Raw genomic sequence first — 20961 nt, 5'->3', positions numbered from 1 at the left:
CTTTCCCCTAGTTCTCATCTCACCTTTCTTCCTCGCATCATCACATCACAATTAACAAAACCAATCGTGTGGCGCGCGCACTCGCCTGCTTCGCGCACAAAACCAATAGTTTCTTCCCGTGCTCTTCTGCGCGCCCGCTTGTCTCTGTCACCGTCTCTGTTGTCCGCTAGCCTCCGCATACCGGCAACGTCGCGCGTTCGCGCGCGCGCGCGCGCGCCAAACAGCAGCAGCCTCCCCTCGCAAGCCGCCGTGGACGGTGGACCGCGACCGGGAGGGCGACGACCGGCTCCTCCTCCTCCTCCTCCGCTGCGCGGGCGGCCTCGTGCCTTTTTAGCGCGGCATCTGCATCGGCTGCGTGGTTGGAGTGGTTGGGAGACGACGCGCGCGAGGGCCGCCGATGGCGACGACCCCGCGGATGGGCGGCGTGGCACAGGTGCAGGTGCTGGTGCTGGGAGCTCGTAGTGGTTTTTCTATGCGCTCCGTGCAGCTGAGAGGCTTGACAACCCAACCAGATTTTAGGTGGTTAGCTCTGTCGCTTGCCGCGACTCTCCCTTCGTCTTGAATCCTCTTTTGGCCTTGGGTGATTATTATCATATATTTGCCGCTCTGGTCTCTTGCGCTTGTATCGGCCTCCGCCTTCCGGCCTTTCGGTTTGGATTCTGAGCTAACGGAATTCCCTTTCCGGTCGCGGCCTGTCGTCGCGACGACCGCCACTACAGTTTTCTATTCCACCGGAGGAGTTCCGGGTCGCACATTGGTTGCGGCAGCAAAGCCAGTGGTCGTATCTATCTATCTATCTACCAGCCACGGCGTGTGCTGGGGAAAGTCCACGGCGGAGGAGTAGTAGTGGTTGAGCTAACTGAGGCCAGCGTGAGGTCGTCACCGTATGGGCAAGCGTGTCACCTGGTGATTTTACCGTGAGCCGCCGCTGGGTGTCGCCGGCGTGCGGCTGATCGGTTTTGGGGATGGCGGCGGAGCACGGGGACAGCGTCGGCCGGTGCATACTGGTGGGGCTGCACATGGACGGCGTCGGCAAGGAGTTGCTGCAGTGGGCGCTCAACGAGGCGGCGAGGAGCGGCGACCGCGTCGTCGCCGTGCACATTTACCGCAAATCCGGTAGGTAACCTCGCCTCTGCAAGAGCTCGCCATGAAACTGCATGCAGCTCGGTTGATTCAGTCCTAGTGAAGCAAAAGCGAGCGGCTGCTTTTCTTGACATTTTTTTTCTTCTTCTTGTCTCTTGATTTCCGGAGATAACTGCAAGACGAACACGCTGAGCCTGATCAGGACGCTGGACGACTACCTGGCAGAGTACGAGGCACTCTGCAGCAAGAAAGATGTAAGCATGGGCACATCGCCGTAGTGAATGCTAATGGAGAGAGCTCTACGCCATGATGATGAGATTAAAATTTGGGTGCTTTTATTGTTGGTCCGTGTCAGATCGTTCTTGTCGGCCGGGTGACGCCGGGGAGCTCGATCCAGAAGGTGCTAGTGAAGGAGGCCAAGCTCTGCGCCGCCATGGTGGTGGTGATTGGCGCCAACAAGAAGTACTCATTCGGGTCAGTGATGCAAGCAGCAAACTTTGTATGATCCAACTGTTTGTTTCTTCCCCGTTTCTAACTCTCTGACAATAAAAACGTTTTTTTGTGGGGGCGTGTTGGTTCAGAGGCTCGACTTGCCTGGCCAAGTACTGCGCCAAGAAGCTGCCGGCGACGACCACCATCGTCGCCATCCAGAACGGCAAGGCCATCTTCGTGAGGGAGGCGCCCAAGCCGCCACTTGGTAATTAGTGCCTCTCAATCTGAGAAGTTTTAAGATGGTAATTGTGTTTTGGAAGAGTGATTAGAGGCTCCGTTTTGGGGCGGTGGTTGATCAGGAGCAGAGCCGAAGCCGGTGCTCCGCACGGTGCTGCACCCGAGCGTCGGGTTGGAGCCCAAGGTGATCATCCCGAACCCGAACCGGAGCGCGCGGTCCATGGACTTCGACGCCATGGGCTGCGGCCACGACGGCGCCGCGCCGGTGAGCTCCTACGACGACGCCACCAAGGTCGGCGGCGGCGGCGAGAGGACGGCCGAGCAGAGGCTCGGGTGGCCGCTGCTCCGCCGCCCGCTACCCGCGGCGGACGGCGCCGTGCAGCCGCCGCCCAAGGACGACGGGCCGCGCAAGCAGTCGGTGGTGCAGTGGGTGATGAGCCTGCCGCGGCGGTCGTCCCCGTCGACTTCGCCGGAGCCACAGGCCGGGCTCGTCGCCGAGCTGAAGCGGATGCTCGACGCCGTCCCGTCGCGGTGCCGGTGGTTCCGCTACGAGGAGCTCTACGACTCCACCAACCACTTCTCCTCAGGTTCCCACATTTCATACACATATCCCCATCAAATTCTTTCACCTTAATTTCAGCCACTGATTCCTCCTCCCGTTCTTGCAGAGAATCTGATCGGGAAGGGCGCGCACAGCAGGGTGTACAGGGGCAGCCTCGCGAGCGCGCAGCCGGTGGCGATCAAGTTGTCCAAGGCGTCGGCCGTGGCGTCGAATGATTTCCTCAGGGAGGTGGACATCATCACCAAGCTGCGGCACCACCGGATCGTCCCGCTCATCGGTGTCTGCGTCGAGGGCCCCAACCTCATCTCCGTCTACTCCTACCTCCACAGAGGCAGCCTCGAGGACAACCTGCACGGTAGAATACTATACTAGTACTGCACTACATTATTTTTACAGATATCTGTACAAGATACGCATATAAAATTCTGTACGTCCATACATGTCAGTAAGTCAGCCCAGAAAAAAATCATAGTTTTCTCGGAACAGATTAGCGTAGAACAGTTCAACTCGGTAAATTTTGGAGTTCATGGAAAGGCAGTTAGGAACGGTGTCGCTGTTAGAACGGTTGCATGTTCTTCACTCCATGATGTTTGACGCTACGAACGCTGTTAATTGTTGCAGGTAAGAGGTCGAAGCCAGCGCTATCGTGGGAGAAGAGGTACACGGCAGCGATCGGTGTCGCCGAGGCCCTGAGCTACGTCCACTCCGGCCACTCGCGGCCAGTGATCCACCGGGATGTCAAGTCGTCCAACATCCTCCTCAACGATGAGTTCGAGCCCCAGGTAAAATTGCTGCAGTACAAACCTTGGATTCATTTTTTGCAGTCGTGTTTTATTCCCTGAATTCTGAAAGACTCTGAACTCGGTGTCGTGGCAGCTGTCTGATTTTGGTCTGGCGATCTGGGCGCCGTCGAACCCGGGCTCACTGACGCACAGCGATGTCGTGGGGACGTTTGGGTACGTGTGTCTGCAACGTCGTATGCCATCACGTTGGTTCATGACTCATCTCGTCGTTGAACTGAAGGCGAAATTTGCTGGCTCTCTGTGCGTGCAGGTACCTGGCGCCGGAGTACTTCATGTACGGGAAGGTGACCGACAAGGTGGACGTGTACGCGTTCGGCGTCGTCCTGCTCGAGCTTCTCACGGGGAGGAAGCCCATCAGCGACGGGTCGCCTAAGGGCCAAGAGAGCCTAGTCATGTGGGTAAGCGTTACATCCTAAAGCCCATCATCACCTGTATGCTTTGCCCTGCGTATTAATCCCTAACTAACCTGTACACGGTTGGTTGTTGGCATGATAAACAGGCGAGTCCGATACTTGACAGCGGCGACATCTCAGATCTGCTGGACGCCGACCTGGACGTGAAGCACGACGACGCCGAGGTGAAGCGGATGGCCTTGGCCGCGTCGCTTTGCCTCAGGAGGTCGGCTCGCCTCAGGCCGAAGATATCGCAGGTGAAGCTGCTCGGCCCATTGTGTTAATTGTGTCGATCGTGTACGGGGAAACTTGTGTGACAGATCTGCTTTTATTGCTGCAACGTGCAGGTACTGAGCGTGCTCCGAGGAGAGAGCGAGGTGAGCCTCGACGACCTGAAAGCCGAGCCGGCGGACTGCGTGGACGACGAGACCTACCCGGCGGCGAACGTGAGGACGCACCTGGGCCTCGCGCTGCTGGACGTGGAGGACGCCGAGTCCATCTCAAGCACAGAGCACAGCAACCTCAGCCCCCTCGAGGAGTACCTGCGAGAGCGGTGTAGTCGATCGTCCAGCTTCGATTGACAAGCTTGCTGTTTGCTTTGGCTGCTTCCTTTTTCTTCTCTTTTTGTTACTAAATTTTTGTTTGGGGTTGGGTTGGCATTGTTTGGATACGGCTTACAAACACATGTACAGAACCACATGCGCCAAATTTTCGGCGATGAGAGGATTCTGGTTGTTCCAAAAAGAACCAAGAGAAATGTGAGCGCTTTGTACAGAAATAAAAGTTGCCCGTTGCTAATTTCTTCACAGGCATCACAGCAGATAAAACATAGTTCAATGTGAATGGTACAGATCAATTACAGGAATAAATAATGTATGGATTATAATCATCCAGCATGGCATCACATTATCCTCAACAACATGATCATTTGAAGTTCAATTGCTGCAATAAACGAAGCAAAAATACAACATTACATGAAGTTTGACAGGCTCAGCAACCTGAAACAAGAAACGCTCTGGAACAAAGCTGGAAAACTGTGGCAGGGAACCATAATCTCCCAGACCCACACAGCTCTCTCCCAACATCTCTCTACTTCTCACCTACTCCATCTCACTACACAAACCTAGAATGGAACCACATATGGCAACTGATAGACATGAAGGTCTGGTAAATGAATCGCCCTAGGCTGCAATGAGAACTGCTCTGCTGATTGAGAAGTAAGTGGATCAACAATTTCTCTGCAGTTGCCAATGCCAGCATCAGGTTTCCTCGTACTATCAAGCAGCCAATCCTGGTCCCCGAGATCCATATCATCCATTTCCATAGACGGAGGATCCCAGGTAACAAATAAATCTTTGAACTTCTTCTCTTTCTTCTCAGCCTTGCGGCTCTTTTTGCGATCTGACTTGGACTGCTTCTCTACTGATACTGAAGCAGCTTCAGCATTCCTGCCAGAGGAGCAAGGCTCTTCTTTGGGCTGCGAGGTGTCAATCTGCTGACGATTGATGGTAGGCATAGCCACAGGCACCTTCAGAATTGGGGGCTGTACTTCCGGCTTGATCTCTGTCTGGGAGACCTTCGTAAAAGATCGAGTAGCATCTATATGAACCTTGGATGGCAACAGAGGATCAATTCTCTGAGATGCCTTGGCAGGTGGAGGATCAACTCTTTGTGTAACCTTAGCAGCTGCAGGATTGACAATCTGTTTTGCCTTGGAGGGTGAAGGACCAACATTGGCCAACATCTCTGCAGGACGAAGGCCAATCCTTTCCTTTGATGCCCTCATAGATGGAGGAACATCGACTCTTGGCATGACTTTTGCTGGGGTTGGCATACCTTGTTTCGGTACTGCTTGAAAATCACCTTTGATGCTTTGCTGCTGGGTTGATGCTGTTCTCACCATCATTTCGGTGTTGTGTGGTTGCATTGAGTTTTTCTTACTTGGCAGAGATGAAACTGATCCCATTTGATGAACTGGTGTTTGTACAACATTAGATTTCTCCGAAAGGGAAGCTGAAGAATCTTGATCTCTTCTTATCTTTATTCGAAGGATGTTACCTGCAAGATGATAATTCAGGATAAGTCAAACCAATTCAACATCACCAGCTAAAAGAAGACAAATGCAAGAAAGGGCCTCACCATTCTTAGCTTGGCTAGGACTGGGTAACACAACCTTTCTTCTCTTGCTGCTGTCCTGTGAACTCTCTGGAGAGCCATGCTCTGTCTGAGTAAAGCAAGGAGCTCCATGCTCTTCTGAGAGTCCACTCTTCTCCAATTGCTCACCAGGTTCCATGGAGGAAACCTTCCGGGACTTCTGATCAGCATTATTGATGTCTTCATGTTTTCTCTTCTTGTGGTGGGTTCGCTTTGAATGCTTGGATATCTCACCATGTGGAAGAGCTTTCCTGTCACTCCTTTTCTCTTTCTTCTTTTCAGCCTTTTCCCTTTCTTTCTGGAGCTTCAGCCACCAGAGCAATCGTCAGTTCTGATTTAGAACGGACGACGGGAATGCAATGCAGAATTTTCTTTGAAATATATAGTAATGATGAAGTACCAATTTACACAAGCACACAGCAGGAAACAAATGTTGTGCTATCAGTTACAGAAGATAACACAATTAGGGCACGGACACTTCACATAGAATAATTTGATAATCCTTAATATATTTGTTACATGGTTAGTCACAGAACTGTAACCCTTACAATCATAACAAGCACTCTTGGCAACAGAGAATAACTAAACCTGCAGTAGTTTTCGAACTAAACAAGGATAGTCAGTTACTATTTCTATATGGTGAATGCAAAATTTTACCACAACATGTACATCTCACAAATAATGCAAGTATGCATCAACAGAATACATACATACAAACTGTTCATGTTACTTCATAGGCATAGAATTTGCAGGTCATGAAGGCACTGGATTACTTGGAATCTAGTCCAAGCGGAGATAACAACACACAGGTTACTCGTAACACACCAATAACGAGACAGCAACATGGATTCAAATTTACTACGGCAAAATGTGCTGTTTCCAGATTTTAACGACTGCAGACTCTTACATCCACAATTTTATCCAGCATGAGTGATTTCTTGCAACCATCGTCTGGGAGCACAACAATATATAGAAATGTAATTCGAACCTTCCAGATCAGACTTTTTTCCCCATGACTATTCTGGTTATTTCAGATTCAACGGCACAACCAAAATTAGCAAACCGAAGGTCAGTAATATCCTCTTTCCACGGTCAGCCACTAAAAGATTGGCGACCGATCTGGTCGAAGCGCGGCCTCACAAATCTCAAGTTATCCATGCAAAGGTTAGCTTCCCCGCACGTGCGATCCCCAAATCACACACGCACAACCAACAGATCCGATCAAAACCAACAGGCAAGAGCAAATGATCCGGCACGTGCGTGTGTAAATCCGATGGTTCAACAAACCTTAGTGGTCGCCTGCGCTTCGGCCGCGGCCACGGCCACCACTGGGTTTCGCACGTACCCCGGCGGCGGGTAGGGGAAGCACCTCGACATGGCTGATGCCCCGGCGTCCGGCCTAACCTCACCCCCGGATCACACAGAGGTAGGGGGAGGCGCGCCTCGCGCTAATCCGCCCGCGAATCGTAAGGGGAACCCCGATTCGCGGGTGGAATCCGGCGGAAAAGGATCCCGCGCGGCGGGATTTGGTTTCGCGTGGCGGCTAGGGTTTCGCGGATGGGGAAAAAAAATTAGGGTTGCGGGAGGGGAAGAAGAGAAAAAAGGGAGCCTCTTCGAGGGCGCGGGGGGTGAGGCGATATTTATAGCCGGAGAGGAGGAGCCCGAGTCGTGCGGGGAACCAACTGGGGGCCTCCTCCATTTACCAGGTGATGCTCGAGACGGTATCACTGGCACACGGGACCGGGAAGATTCGGGCCCACACGTCAGTGGGCGTAAAGGAAAGGCGGGTGGCTTTGGTAGGCAACGCAGCGGGGGTGGTGAAGCGGCGGGCCCTGATTGGCCCGTGGTGTGGGACCCACCCGTAAGCGAGGGAGAGGGGGAGGTTGAGTGAGCGCGTAGCGCACGAAACGTGTTTTCTCTCGCTGGTTGGTGGGGCCCGCGCGGCGGGAACCGACCTAGAAGCATCGGCAATCGCGTGGCGGCACGTGGGACGCCGCTCCTCCCCCTCCTGGCCTCCTCCCGTGCCAGCCCGGCATGAGCCGTGTGACTCCGTGTGTGGTGCGAGGCGAGCCGCGGAGGCTTTTGGCGGTTGTGCCTGTGGCGCGCGGCGGCGCGGAGTTCGCGCGAGATGATTTTCGGGTTTTTATTTTAGGACTGACTATACCTCATGCGCGACATATTTTCTAGCCTTCTATCATGCAGATTTTTCAAGCCATAGGATAAATATCTAACAGCTAAATTTAATCTCATCTATTTAAATTTAGGGAGTAACTATTCAAAAAAATAATTGGCATATATTTACATTGTAAGTTCCTAAAATATGTAATTTTAGTGTATTTATGATGTAAGTCATAAAATTACATATGTAATTTTAGTGTATTTACGATGTAAGTCACAAAATTACATATGTAATTATAATGTAAGCACGATGTAATTAGTAAGCGTGGATCATAAACAAATTAGCAGTAGAAAACACTACTCAAATGCAAGGAAAAAAAGCAGACGTGTGTTTCGAAATTAAACGGTAAATATGTGGGACCCACAGAACGCAACAACAAAGTCCACAGAACGCAACAACAAAAGCCCTGTCCATCTCAAAGCCGTGCCTGACTTTGCTCAATCCAAATGCAGCACGAATTGTAAACAGAGATGAATGGTAAAAAAGTGAAAGATTTAGCACCCTATTTTCTCTCAGTATAGCGCTAGCGATTCCGTTTTATTTTCGAGCAGCCGGCCAGCCGCTCAGAGCGTTTTTTTATTATATTTCTTTTTCGTTTTTGAACGTAACCTCTCAGATACCAGAGGGTTTGTATCTTGGAGTTGTTTCGTCTCGTATTTTTTTGGAGTTGTATACCGAGCGGAAACTTTTTGTTTCTTTTAATCATCAGTGGGATTTTATTCATGTAGGCTGTAGGGCGCGCAATGGTAATAGTTTTCTTAAACAAATTCCAGTCCGGACCCGGAACAGGGATATAGTTTTTTTTTCTAGTAAAAGGAGCCGGGATTTAAAAAAGTGAAGACAAGCCACACGGAATTCAGGATTTTGTCACTGGTAAGCTATTTTCATCATTCATCACTAGATGGGTTGCGCGTTCGAGAAAAAAAAAACTGCCAGCCCCTAAAATACGAGAATGGAATTGGTAGCAGCGTTGCAGCAATGTCATCCCGACCTGTAATGATGTGCCTTAGCTAAATGAAATTAGAGATAGCAAATGCTAGTACTGATCAATGATATCTGAAGGCAGTACAAAAAAAGTTACAGGCCATACTCAGATTATACATTGCCCACCGGCAAAAGAAGCAAGAGTAAATGATCCAAATCAAAACCATGAACAGCACTGTTGGTTTCAGAGAGGCACATGTTGTGTGCTTTTGGGAAGCAATATCACCCACCCCAGATTAGCAGTCAGATCAAACATTGGACTACATACTACTAGGGGTGTCTTTAGATTCGAAAATTTTTTTGGCAAGAAAGGTCACATCAATCAAATGTTTAGATATATACATAGAGCATTAAATGTGGAAAAAAAATTAATTGCACAATTTACATGTAAATTGCGAAACGAATCTTTTGAGCCTAATTGTTTCATGATTTGATAATGTGTTGCTACAGTAAACATTTACTAGTGACAGATTAATTAAGCTTAATAAATTTATCTCACAGTTTACAAGCGAAATCTAAATTTTAGAAACGGAACTAAACACGGCTTAGGATCCTTTGGAAGGCAGGAAGTTCAAAGGAATTAACTCAATTCCCACAAAATCTGCAAAATTCATCCATTCCAAAGGACACCTGCCCATGAACTCCAGCTGATGATAAGACCAATTTTTCGCAAGTGTGTCACAAGCAAACATCCATAAATCATTAGTCATTACAATAGTGCTTGGAGTGACTAGGGAGAAAACTGAACTGCCATGCTACAGATGTATCTTAAGGATTACACAACAGTCACAAAGATAGGACACATGGCACATCGCATGTATAGGTTTAATGTTCTCGCAGACATAGTTGAAAAACACAAAATTCTAGCAAATAAGACACCATCACCAGTCCAAGCCTCTGAAAAACTGTGTCGCTCTGAGGCCCATCACACTGAAAGGTCTTGGTAAATCAAATGAGGAGCTTCTCGATAGCATCCTGAAATTTATGACGAAATTCAGTTAAACTGCTAAAATAGAGATAACAGTCTCACAGTTTTCCAGCAAAGTACTAGATGATCCAAAGGTATGGTTACCTTGAGATTCTGTATCGGTGTCTTCAGCTGACTGCCCTCGTTGCTGGTCACTGAACAAGCAATGACAGGTCTAGTAACGCCACATGCGCGGCCAAGGGCTTGCTTCGAAGGGACAAAAACATATGGAACGTTCTGTCAAAATTAAAAAAAAAACAAGTGAGTTATTTTTTCCTCTCCATTTCAGGACAACAAAAATAAATGAGAAAAGCATGGTCAAGAGGAGAAATATGCAGAAGATGACAGCTATATCACAGACTGAAAAAAAATGTTGTGGCATTTGTTCACTACTCACTGCACAATTAAGCATAACATTGAAAAACAGTAAAATATGAGTACTAGAATCTATCAGTCTACAACAATCAATGAATTCATAATTGTAATGTTTCGGGCAGCAAGAAGAAACGGAGCCAATCAAAAAAGAAGAGTTGGAGCAGTTTATTTGTGTTCATGACCAAAAAGAACAGTTGGGAGTTATCTGTGTTCATGACCAAATAACAAGCAGTATATCACTTGTGTCCAACAAGAATAAAGACCACAAAAACAATTCAGTGTGCAAAGCAAGGTCACTAGCAGCCAAGGACTCAAAACATCATCCAAGATGTATTCTGCTAATGAGCAAATATTGGAATTTGTAGCACGAACCACCAGAAGAGGGTGGTTAACACTAAGAGCACAATCAAACACTTAATTCTATCAATGAAACAGTCCAGAAAACATGACGGTGGACCAATATCGATAGTCCACAATACCACACGAACAAAGCTTGACAGCTCTAGCAAATAACAACTAGTCAAACAACTCGATTACTCCAGATACCAAGTCTTAAGGTACAAAATTTTAATAAGAACGCTAACTATAGGAAGCAGAGATGATATACATAGCAAGGACAAAAAAAAGTTAAGGAAAAAAATACTACCTTATCCTCCGCGAGCAGGGGGAGGTGGAGAAGGATCTCGAGCGGCTCCGTGTCGGCCGCCATCACCACGAACTCTGATATACCCCTGTTCAGGGTCTTCGTCGCTGCGCATAGGCACACCCAAAAAGAAAATCAAACCGCTGGAGCCAAACAAAAAAAAAACAAGAGGGACAATTTTTGTCTGGGGATTAAACCTTCGTTGGCCCCCTTCTTGAGCTGCTTGTAATTGGAGGCCTGCTGGACGAGGTCGAGGATGGTCATCGTCAGCTGCGCGTCCGCCAGCGGGTAGGCCTTAGGGTTCACGACCTCCTGGCTCTGCACAGCAACCAGAACGAGCGAACGAACAGGCGGGCGGTCAGGCTCGAATCGAGCAGCGTCGGCGAGAGCAAGCGAGGGAGGGAGGAATCGGGGGCGAGGAGAGAGGCGTCGCTTACCATTTTCGCGAGGTGGGTTGGCTCGGCTTGGAGGAGCTCGCGCGAGGAGGAGGAGGAGGAGGCGGCCGCCGCGGCGGAGGATTGGGGGAGCTCGCGTGTCGCTAGGGCTTTCGTGTCTGCGTGGAGCTAGGGTTTATCGCGAGCGTCTCCTCATATAGCCCGTTGGGCGGGTGGATTGGACGGCTGCGATTGCCTTCGAGATTCTTCCTCTTTTTTCCCCTTTTCTGTGCATTTCGTTTTCACCCCCCCCCCCCCCCCCCCCTGGCGGCTAGGCTCGGAGATGGGCTTGCACTTGAGGGCCCCTCGAATCATAAGGCCTCTTTGGAATATATTACTACTAAGTTTTTTTTTTGAGAAAATTCATGGAAATTTAACTAATTTCTGCTAAACTTGTTTCTAACAAAAAGAATGTTAATAAACAAAGAAAATTCGTGTATTCCAAAGAAGCCATGAGCATATTTCACAATTTAATTTCCATAAAAAAATTTCGAAAAAAATTCCACTTCCTCTCAAATGAAGGAATTTGCGGGATTTTCGTGGGGAGTGAAAATTATATAAAGCTAGATGGTATCCTGTTGTTGCTATGGGAGAATTATGTGATAATATGGTAGGTATGAGTTTTAAAATGTTCTTACTTACCTACTATATAACTTTTTTTCATGTGTTTATATACTCTTTCACGTGTCTATATATTCTTGTATCTTTATCAATTATCCAAATGTTATGATTAGGTTGAATGGTGTTTTTAGTCGAGAATAGATGCAATTTACACCCTTAATGAATCATCCAAAAGCTAAAAACAATTCAGATGATATGATTTCATGAGAGAAGAGAGGATTAACATTAACTCCACTAAGTGATGATGAACTTTATATATGAAAAATTGGCATTGGACAAATATGAAATATGCTATGCAATGGCAATAGATAACACAACTATTGCGGCCATGAAGCATTGGGCAATTGATCTGGTACACGGCAGGAGAAGCTTTATTGTAACCAAGCGATTGTGTGAGCTTTTTTTTTTTACAGGAACACCACAATTTACACGACATACATGTTAGCACGAACAGCTCTTATGTTACTACTTTACAACAACATGCGTCCCTCTTGACTGCAAACGCACAGCAAGTCCGCAGCTGTTGGATCTAGCCACAAACAGCTCACTTGGACAATATAAAGCCTCTTCAGCGAGATGCACAGCATCGTTGGCGGTAAACCTTCGTAGCCAACGTAGCAATTTCACCACGCAAGCGCATGAAGGAAGCACCAGTATTCAGAGCTCTACATGATGGATGGTATCGAGTCATTCTTATCTGCCGTGAAGAACGACAGGTTTCGAAATGCATCCAGGCTATTCGCCATCATGCGGTTCCAACTATTCTGGCTGTCCCCTAGGAGTAAGTCATCAGCATGGTATGTCGCGGACGGTATGTCCAAGTCCAATGGTCCAAGTGAATCAGGCTGTCAGGAGAGAAGATTGTTTAGTTATGAGCATTACACCATGAAAAGAAAACAGGTATGGATAGGACATTTGTATAGTACCCAGTATAAGTCAGCTAGAGATTGATCCTTCGGAGCAGAATCGTGGTCACTTCGAGGTGGCGATTCAGCACAAAGTGACTCTACATCTTTGGCATCGTCAATACAAGGATTATGAGCAACCGCCGCTCCAGCTAAGTCCTGCAACACCAAATAAGTCATAAATTAACAATACTATGTATAAAAAAATGTTTATTATTCTAGGTTGGATCAATAAATGGAACAAACCTGAAGAAAACATTGAAACCCTTCTGAGTTTGAAGGATGAACATCACTGTCACTATCGGGAGAGCTGCTAGCTGAATTATTTGAACCTTCTCGCTTCCTAGATGCTGGTAGGTTAAAACTGAATGCGTCACAGGTTTCTTCAGCACCCCAGATGGTTGAATGGGATGCAAGGGCTGGCTGCTCTGCTGATTTATAACGAGAAGCATGAAGAGCAACAGCAGCATCAAATGAATCATAGCTGCAGGGATTCTCAAGCAACAGTGTGTTTTTGACAACAGATGTCCCTGGACAATCAGTATTAGCACCTCTGGAAGCTTCTGTCAGTAAGTATCCAACACTGATATCAGTAAGGGTATCTGCCCACTCTCCTTCAGATACTGCAGCACAATCCATCCCTTGATCAACCTGAAGTACAGAAACAATTAGAAGATACACGATTATCACTGGAATGTTCACTTGACAAAAGTATGCACAAAACTGTAGTACCTCAAAAACTTGGTTCGTGGTAACTTGGTCTTGATTCTGCCTGCCAAACTGTGAGGGGAGAACATCAATGCACTGCTCTGGCACCTGAGCACTCTTGCCTGTACTAGATGGCATAGCAAACAATAATGCTGACTGATCTTTCGAACCACAAGGGTGTTGCTCAGGAGCACAACTACTGAGCGAATTACCATCCTTTTGCACACAAGCCTCTAAGGGAGATTTGGCATGGATGTCTTCAGGTATCAAGCAATTCTCAAAATGAGTCAAAGATATTTCACTTACGCCTGCTTCAAGCTCAGCAAGGGAAAACCAACCATACCTTATTGACAAAAAGTTGGAACAACAGTTAGTATTTGTTATTATTGCCCCATGTATTACAATATTATAGTTCGTTTACTACACTGAAAATCCGTACCTTAATCGAAAAACAGATGGGCTATTCACAGAAAGGAAAACGTCAGCCACTGCGACAGTATCTTTTGTGGTCCACCTCTGATATGTAGCTAAATCTTCTTGATGAGCACAATATGGAAAAAGCAAAAGCTCTCCAGATGCAATGTTTGAGTTGCCCCACTTGCGGTTCAAATGTTCTAGTACTGATGATATTTTTTTCCTAGCACTTAATGTGAGTTCCAGATGTGGATTATGTTCATCCTGTCAAAAAGAGACAGGACTGTCATATCATGTCCAAACTGCTAACATATGAAAACTGAACAGAATATATCAGACACGATAGAAAATTCATAACGCAAAAGCCCTAATCAGGTTATTTGTGCTCCACGTTCCGTTTGATTCCATTTATCAGAAGAAATTTTATCAACCACAGGGATCTGAGTGTTTGAGCCAATAGTTAACCTATAGCACTGTGATTCATAATTTCATATTGCAGTTTGCTAGCAACAAAGAGACATATTTACCTTCTCTAATGCCTTTCGTGTAGCTTCATTTATTGGAAATAGCTGCAACTTTAGCTTTGCAGGTGCTTGTTGATCTGCTTCCTTTATATGATTTGTGCCAAGACCTGCCAATGTAGAATAAAACATCAAGACCCAGCCATTTATAGTCAAGAAAGCATAGAAACATAGTGTAGTAAATATAGGAAGTACAAAGCAATGGTATGAAATAGTACCATCAACTGTGCAGGCATTGCTTGATGATGGAGATAACATTCTTGCATCAGCGTTCACTGTGTTGCGCTCAAGCTCTTCAGCTGCATCAGCAACCAAAGAAACACCAGCCATGGCAGCTCTCTCCCATTTTTTATATGCAGCAGATGCAACAACACCACCTAAAACACAGGTCAGCTGCTCTCAAAACTAATGTGAGGAAAGCTCAACACTATATGGTCTTCATATAATATATTTTATTGTCAAGGCTTAGCTGCTAAAACATACAAACTGCATATTGCATAAGACAAAATATGAGTAAGCTAAACCATATCAAACCAAAAGAAAAATGGCATTGTAACCTGCTCTTCTTTTCTGTTTCACAGTTCTTGTGGCGGAGAGGTCCCCTTTAGTTGCACCTGACTTGTTACTGCAATTTGGTTCTGTGACCTTTTTGAAAAATGACCCTTTAGAAGATCCTACTTTGCTACCATTGGAGACATCCACAGCCAAGAGTTTTACTGAGAAAGATTCATTTCCAGGAGTCCTGTTGACAGCCGAAGATGAAGAGGACAGGCACACATCCCCACGTGGACACTTTTTTCTGGTTTTATTTCTATCCTTTAGTAGTTGATTTCCCTATAAAGTTGGATATATCACATGAGAAAAAAAACTAAATAAAAAAAAAGAACAGTTCCTACAATTATGAAAAGCTGGGAGAATAACAAGTGCTGTAACAAACCAATGCTTCTACGAAAGTTTTGAATCTCCGAGGCTTCAGATGCAGTTTTGATGCACTGCAGCTAAATTTTTCAAGCAGAGACCACCTGCATAAAACCAAGTTAGTATCTGAGAGTTTTCCATGCAGTGTAAAAGGAAGCATCATAGGATCAAATCAAAAGCAATGACAATAAGCAACAAACGGTATTCTCTCCCATCTTGCACATAGACAAGAGGGCATTCTGCATCAGAATAAAAAATATTAAAAGCCCTCCCTGCTGATCCAAGCACTCCTAATCGTAAAAGTACATTCTCAGTTGTGCAATTTTTGTCATCAAAAGACTTTTTCTTTGTTCAGAATCATATTCTGAACTCAGAAATATGATTTTTTTTCCAAAGCTCAGAAACCATTTTGATTGAACAGTTCTGACAGTTTTAAAATATAGGCACCAAACATGATAAGGTGTATACACAATATCAGCACGAAGGCCCAATAGTTCTAGCACTCTAGGTATTACAGCAGTGACCCATAACTGTAATAAGGTAAAATAAAATTATAGCCTCGTCCTCTATAAACTAAAAAGATAAGGTATGTGCGTTCTTAGCCTACTAGGAAAAGAATATATATCGCAAAGATACCTCAGCGATATTGTGAGATCAAATACTACCTTTTGCAATCATGCTATATATATAAATTAATAGAACAAGAAGCTTAAAGCACACCTAATCAGATTGATTTGCACGTAGGGATTCATTTAATTACCAGCAGAGCATAGCAGCAATGGTGTCCTTGGAATTTTTTGCATCGAGCGAGAACTCAGGACCGAGAAGTTTCTTCATGCGTCGAACAAGACGATAGTAATAATGTCTGACCTGTAATGTGAAAAGTTGAAAATACAGTGAATCTTCATGCCAATGGCAGACATTCAGGTGTTCTCTAGTTTATGCAAATATTGTTTATATACAATGAAGCATCTGTTACAAATTATGCTACCCATATGATGGTGTAAAAGACAATCAATTGTCGTAGAGAGAACTGTTTTGACCTTTTGGTGTTTACCGCTTTAAAGCATACACATCGTAGTTCACAGGGAACACTTAGACGATCAGGCAACACGCACTGTGGGAAAATTCCTCAAGCTATTCCAGGTGCAGCATATTAGGTGAGGTGTGCGACTTGTGCTATAAGGCTTGTGCTAAGATGGTGAGGAAAGTACCTCACTTCATTCTATCTATCCAAGGGGATAGTACTAAGATACAACTAAACCTAAACAAAACATAGTGCCGGTTCTTTGCACCATGCTCGAAAGTTGGAGTTGCCCATAACAGCATCACCTATACAAACTTAAGGATGGAAAATAAGTCGAATCAGTTGTATGTAACAGCAAGTCAGGAAGAGAGATCTGCTGCAAGTGAAAGTACCTAATCCTGATGGGAATGCAAGGATGGAGATTGCAATCCACTCACCCTTCTCCCACGAAATCAACGGAAATGGTACGTATATGCTGAAGGGATACTGGCACTATGTCAAGCAACAACAAAGGCCATATTTGGAAATGTAGTTTCCCTACGCCGGTTACTTGTAATCTTTTTTCTCAACGTAAAATTCATTTACTCAACTCTAATTGACATCCCGTCGAAGGGAAAGTCCTTTACAACAGTTCATAGAATTAAAATTTACTGCCTAATGCGAATCTTCCTCTCCTTCGACTTTCCTAATCAGTTAAATAACGTTGGATATGAGAGGAGGGGCTCTTATATCGGAATTTATTAAGAGGAATGAGGCTCGAACCCTGACCGGCTAGACCACCACCTTGTGATGCTAGCCAGAAGACCCCGGGTAATCAGTTAAATAAATAATGACAAGTATCATAAAGGCGTACTAAATTTACGATCTAAACATATCGACCTCTGCTTTAAATTCCTAATTTGTTAATAACAGAAATTAAACATCATAAAATAGTTCTTGTCTGAAGATGGTGTACCTGATCTTTGCTTTTGCTCTGGACACGCAGCGTAATCTTCTCAAAATTCTGACACAAAGGACAAGACATCACGCATCAATCGATTAGTGCACAAACGCAGTAATTCGCAAGAACAGCACAACATTGCATCAAGAACGTATGTGTCTTACCTTCCCTACTTGGCGCAGCGCATTGAAAAAATTTTGTTCCTCTTGGCGTGTCCATGCTGCCCATTGCCGGGCAGGGGCGGATCTAACGAGGGACATAGGGGGTTCAGTTGAACCCCCAAACCTTTTTCGCGAACAAACAAACTGTTAATAGTACTAAGGTTAAGGCAAATTAAGGGGAAATTTCAGATCTAGAACAGAAGCTAGGGTTAACGCACGCAAATTCGAGAAAAGGGTTCGTAGGGTACAGAGAGATGAGAAAGAGCATGAGGCATACTGATCGGGGTGCTCACCAGGATGCGGCGGAAGCAGCAGGACGGACGACGGCGCCACTGCTCGCGAAGTCGCGGAATCGATGGAGATCGGCGCAGGGCGGCGGGTGGGCGAGCTCGCGAGGAGACGAGACGGGAGTCGACGCCGAGCACCAGGGCCGCACAATGATTTTGGCTGGATTTTTACATTTCGGTCCTTTTCAAAAATTCATTCATAAATAGACTGAAAAAACTTACTCCTTTCAAATATATATATATATATATATACACACACACTAGCACGTAAGGAACATTAGTGCCAAAGTTAAATGTCTTCGTGCCAGAGTAGTTGACGACAAGACACTTTACACCCGTGATGTGGCAGTTACGCTGGTTGCTGACATGGTAAGGATATACGCCAATAAGATGACTCATTTGACTAACAAATATTTGATATTGCCATATCTCATCGGACTCTCTAACGTCGAGATGATATCCTAGCTATCGCAAATTTTTTTACATTAAAATTGAAAACAAACACTCTCATAATATATACTTATAAGTTCATCTCGTTTCACAATATAATAAAGCACATAACATAATATCCATTACTGGTAGCTAAAACCATAATATCTATCATAAATAATTTTAAAAGATAATGTACGAAAGTAATTCTCATTAAATATCCATGAAACCATCCAACTTATAAAAAATGAAAAGAAAAGGATAATCTTCTCTCTCTCTTTTTTTTGCAACGTCGTTGAATAGTGTTCATCATATAAGTTCATACGTATTATATAACTAGAAAGAGGAGAAGCTTTTTTCGCGGATCACCATGTAGAATAGAAATGGAAAAATACAGCATAAAATAACAAAGAGGTTATTAAAAATAAAAAACTCATTTTATTCAGTTTCTTGTAATTTGCCATTTTTTTTCTCAGTTTTATAAAAAAAATTCTATGTTATTATTCCACCAAGAAAATATTAACACATGTTGAGCACGCATAGCTTGTGTTGTCAGTCTCATATATATTTGTCTGTATTTTTCGCTAACTTTTCTGAAATAGAGTTTTTTTTCCTAACCAATTATGTCAATTTCAAATCATCATGTGTCCAATGCGTTCATGCCACTGGCCACCTCACCGGTGTTTGCAAAATCACCGGAGAAAGCCGCCACCGCCACGCCATTGCCGGCGGCCGTGCCAGACCTGTCCCTCTCCTCCCCGGCATGTCCGGCGGCACCGGCGAGCGTCACCAGCAGCGCCGTCACGGATGTCGCCAGAGTGCAGCGGCGGCGGCAGCAGCAGCAGCAGCAGGCGGTGCAACGGAAGGCCAGGCGATGCTGGTCGCCGGAGCTCCACCGCCGGTTCGTCGCCACGCTCCAGCGCCTCGACGGCCCACAAGGTGAGGATGATCTCATTCTCATCAACCCAAATTGTGCAAATTGCCACATTTTTTTAGATTAGAATTTTTTTCCCAATAATAATTTTTAGGTTATTTTATTTTCTTTCTGAACTGTTGAGATGATTGAATTTGTTGTCACATTGTTGATTGTTCCTAATAAAATTGTTTGATTATTTTTTTATTGGTGTGCTAAAACTTGCTTGATGTTTTTTTATTATTATTGATGCAGCTGCAACTCCTAAACAGATTAGGGCTGATGAAGGTTGATGGTCTCACTGATGATGAAGTCAAAAGCCACCTGCACATTTGTTCAATCTCAGCTCCTACTGTTACAACCTAAAAAAATTGCCATATGTCGATGGCAACAATTCGGTACACCTCTTTTAGAAAAAAAAACTCACGAATCTCAAAGCAAATCGTGGAGAAGTACTGGCTGCACACGCGGCGGGCATCCGACTGCGGTGGTGACAGCGGCGGTCTGTGGACGCCGCCACCGGAGCAATACACCACCTTGCAGCACAACACGTCGCAGTCCGGCTCACTGCAGGTCCCCTGCACTCACCGTGTCGTCGAGCCACGCCGTGTCGGTGACCGCTGGTGATAGCTGCGACGGCGGCGAGGAGGAGGAGGAGGAGGAAGAGGATGACGGGAAGTCGGAGAGCTACAGTTGGGAGATGCAGAATGGGGCAAGGGCATCGTTATCATCTTGAGCACCATTAATTAATGGTCTCCAGATACAGCACAGCAGCACAGTGTCTGAAGAACTTAGGCATATTTCTGTACAGTGGTTGAGAGCTTTTTTGGGCGTTTTTTTTGGAGGATGAGATTAAGTACTGGAGTTATCCATGTGAGTAATTTGAGTTGTTGTTGTAGAGCGTTTGAGGATACGAGAGTTGTTAATTATATCACATTGTATAATCTTTGGGCTAAATTGTGATGTCGAGATTAATTATTCTTATGTGAGGAGAAGAATATTGCTAGATTATTATCCACTTTTGATGCCTCCTGTTATGTAAATTTAGGCTGTATTTGGTTGAGCTGTGACTTTTGAAAAAGTAGCTGTGGGCTATAGCTTTTTGAAAAGTAGCTGTGAAATAGGTCTGTGGCTTTTGGAAAAACTCGTTTGGTTCAACAGTTGTGGCTTTTGAAATAACTAGTCCCGCTTACAAGCGGAGCCCACATGTCATATACACATTAAAAAAAGAAGAGAAAGAGATGGAGATGGCTGACACGCCGTCGCCGTCGCCGTCGGCCTCAGCGGCGACGGCGAGAAATTTGGCATTTTACTATCGCAAAAGGATGGTTTCGCTGGAATGCTATCGCTTCAAAGTGATTCATTAAAATGCTACCCTAAACTAAGGGGTGTTCACCAAAATACTTTTTTTTGGTCTTTTTGTTAATATTATTTTTTTTGCTCTATTTTGTTTTGTCTTGTGACCAAATTACCCCTGCCTCTATCCACGACGCATCACTCAAATGGCTTGCGCATCCCGTCAACCAGCTGCTCATCTTTCTCTTCCTCCTCCGCCTCACCCAGGAGGAGGTTGTTTTGGTGAGGTTGCTCGACGATGAGCCGAGTAGGAGGGCGCGCTCGAGGGCGCTGAAGCAGACGCTACGTGGCGGCGGGAACAGGCTGAGGCACGCGCTTTGCATGCCGCAGTTGCTCGACGAGCTGCGCCGGCTGACAGGGTCCACTCACGAGGGCGTCAAGGTCAGCGCCGCCGCGTGCGTGGTCAACCTCTCGCTGGAGCCTACGAACCGGGTGCAGCTCGTGCGTGGGGAGCTCGTGCCAGTGCTCGTCAGGCTGCTCGTCGCGGCATCCCCGGAGCTGCGCCACCACCACCCC

The 20961-nt window shown here is 45.9% G+C and overlaps 4 protein-coding genes and 1 pseudogene across 6 annotated transcripts; 2 read left to right on the top strand and 3 right to left on the bottom strand.

The window, feature by feature from the left end:
• The first annotated feature begins 829 nt into the window (after positions 1-829).
• On the top strand, positions 830-4315 carry LOC4332213 (protein kinase STUNTED). Its single transcript, XM_015775310.3, has 11 exons — positions 830-1116; positions 1252-1337; positions 1439-1557; positions 1665-1780; positions 1875-2339; positions 2421-2669; positions 2936-3096; positions 3191-3270; positions 3368-3515; positions 3617-3766; positions 3857-4315. The coding sequence occupies exons 1-11, from the start codon at positions 966-968 to the stop codon at positions 4088-4090; spliced, it is 1959 nt and encodes a 652-aa protein (XP_015630796.1). The 5' UTR covers positions 830-965; the 3' UTR covers positions 4091-4315.
• Positions 4316-4365: 50 nt separating this feature from the next.
• Positions 4366-7278, bottom strand: LOC9271214 (uncharacterized). 2 transcript variants are annotated; one of them, XM_015775313.3, is made up of 3 exons: positions 6951-7278; positions 5649-5967; positions 4366-5567 (listed from the first exon to the last, which is right to left on the bottom strand). In XM_015775313.3, exons 1-3 carry the CDS (start codon positions 7038-7040, stop codon positions 4633-4635), a joined length of 1344 nt encoding a protein of 447 aa, XP_015630799.1. In that variant the 5' UTR covers positions 7041-7278; the 3' UTR covers positions 4366-4632. The 2 variants fall into 2 exon arrangements, with proteins under 2 accessions (XP_015630799.1, XP_015630800.1); XM_015775314.3 differs by having other exon boundaries at positions 5649-5961; positions 6951-7271.
• Positions 7279-9489: 2211 nt separating this feature from the next.
• LOC4332209 (uncharacterized) lies at positions 9490-11370 on the bottom strand. The gene is made up of 5 exons (XM_015772663.3): positions 11249-11370; positions 11009-11129; positions 10815-10918; positions 9899-10030; positions 9490-9801 (listed from the first exon to the last, which is right to left on the bottom strand). Exons 1-5 carry the CDS (start codon positions 11249-11251, stop codon positions 9775-9777), a joined length of 387 nt encoding a protein of 128 aa, XP_015628149.1. The 5' UTR covers positions 11252-11370; the 3' UTR covers positions 9490-9774.
• Positions 11371-12210: 840 nt separating this feature from the next.
• On the bottom strand, positions 12211-17919 carry LOC4332208 (TSL-kinase interacting protein 1). Of its 2 annotated transcripts, none has more exons than XM_015777141.3 (13): positions 17754-17919; positions 17464-17604; positions 17315-17362; positions 16093-16202; positions 15352-15436; positions 14972-15248; positions 14633-14791; positions 14421-14524; positions 13919-14157; positions 13504-13822; positions 13018-13422; positions 12793-12930; positions 12211-12711 (listed from the first exon to the last, which is right to left on the bottom strand). In XM_015777141.3, exons 2-13 carry the CDS (start codon positions 17557-17559, stop codon positions 12532-12534), a joined length of 2160 nt encoding a protein of 719 aa, XP_015632627.1. In that variant the 5' UTR covers positions 17560-17604; positions 17754-17919; the 3' UTR covers positions 12211-12531. The 2 variants fall into 2 exon arrangements, with proteins under 2 accessions (XP_015632627.1, XP_015632626.1); XM_015777140.3 differs by having other exon boundaries at positions 17464-17584.
• Positions 17727-19825, top strand: LOC107276996 (transcription factor HHO2-like; annotated as a pseudogene).
• Positions 19826-20961: the final 1136 nt, after the last annotated feature.

The sequence above is a fragment of the Oryza sativa genome, chromosome 3 (assembly GCF_034140825.1).
Source record: "Oryza sativa Japonica Group chromosome 3, ASM3414082v1".
NCBI lineage: Eukaryota > Viridiplantae > Streptophyta > Magnoliopsida > Poales > Poaceae > Oryza > Oryza sativa.
The sequence above is the reverse complement of the archived record's forward strand: the minus strand, read 5'-3'. Positions and strand labels throughout refer to the sequence as shown.

Bases quoted from the DNA above. Each gene is read 5' to 3' on its own strand.
- LOC4332213 (XM_015775310.3), top strand. From the start codon at position 966: ATGGCGGCGGAGCACGGGGACAGCGTCGGCCGGTGCATACTGGTGGGG. The intron at 1,338-1,438 runs GTAAGCATGGGC...GGTCCGTGTCAG, and splicing joins CACTCTGCAGCAAGAAAGAT to ATCGTTCTTGTCGGCCGGGT. The intron at 3,271-3,367 runs GTACGTGTGTCT...CTGTGCGTGCAG, and splicing joins GATGTCGTGGGGACGTTTGG to GTACCTGGCGCCGGAGTACT.
- LOC9271214 (XM_015775313.3), bottom strand. From the start codon at position 7,040: ATGTCGAGGTGCTTCCCCTACCCGCCGCCGGGGTACGTGCGAAACCCA. The intron at 5,968-6,950 runs GTTTGTTGAACC...TGGTGGCTGAAG, and splicing joins AAGCGCAGGCGACCACTAAG to CTCCAGAAAGAAAGGGAAAA. The intron at 5,568-5,648 runs GTGAGGCCCTTT...ATCATCTTGCAG, and splicing joins TCCTAGCCAAGCTAAGAATG to GTAACATCCTTCGAATAAAG.
- LOC4332209 (XM_015772663.3), bottom strand. The intron at 10,919-11,008 runs GTTTAATCCCCA...GCCTATGCGCAG, and splicing joins CAAGAAGGGGGCCAACGAAG to CGACGAAGACCCTGAACAGG. The intron at 9,802-9,898 runs GTAACCATACCT...CATAAATTTCAG, and splicing joins CACCGATACAGAATCTCAAG to GATGCTATCGAGAAGCTCCT.
- LOC4332208 (XM_015777141.3), bottom strand. From the start codon at position 17,559: ATGTCCCTCGTTAGATCCGCCCCTGCCCGGCAATGGGCAGCATGGACA. The intron at 17,363-17,463 runs GTAAGACACATA...CCTTTGTGTCAG, and splicing joins CGCTGCGCCAAGTAGGGAAG to AATTTTGAGAAGATTACGCT. The intron at 14,792-14,971 runs GTTACAATGCCA...CCTGTGTTTTAG, and splicing joins GAAACAGAAAAGAAGAGCAG to GTGGTGTTGTTGCATCTGCT.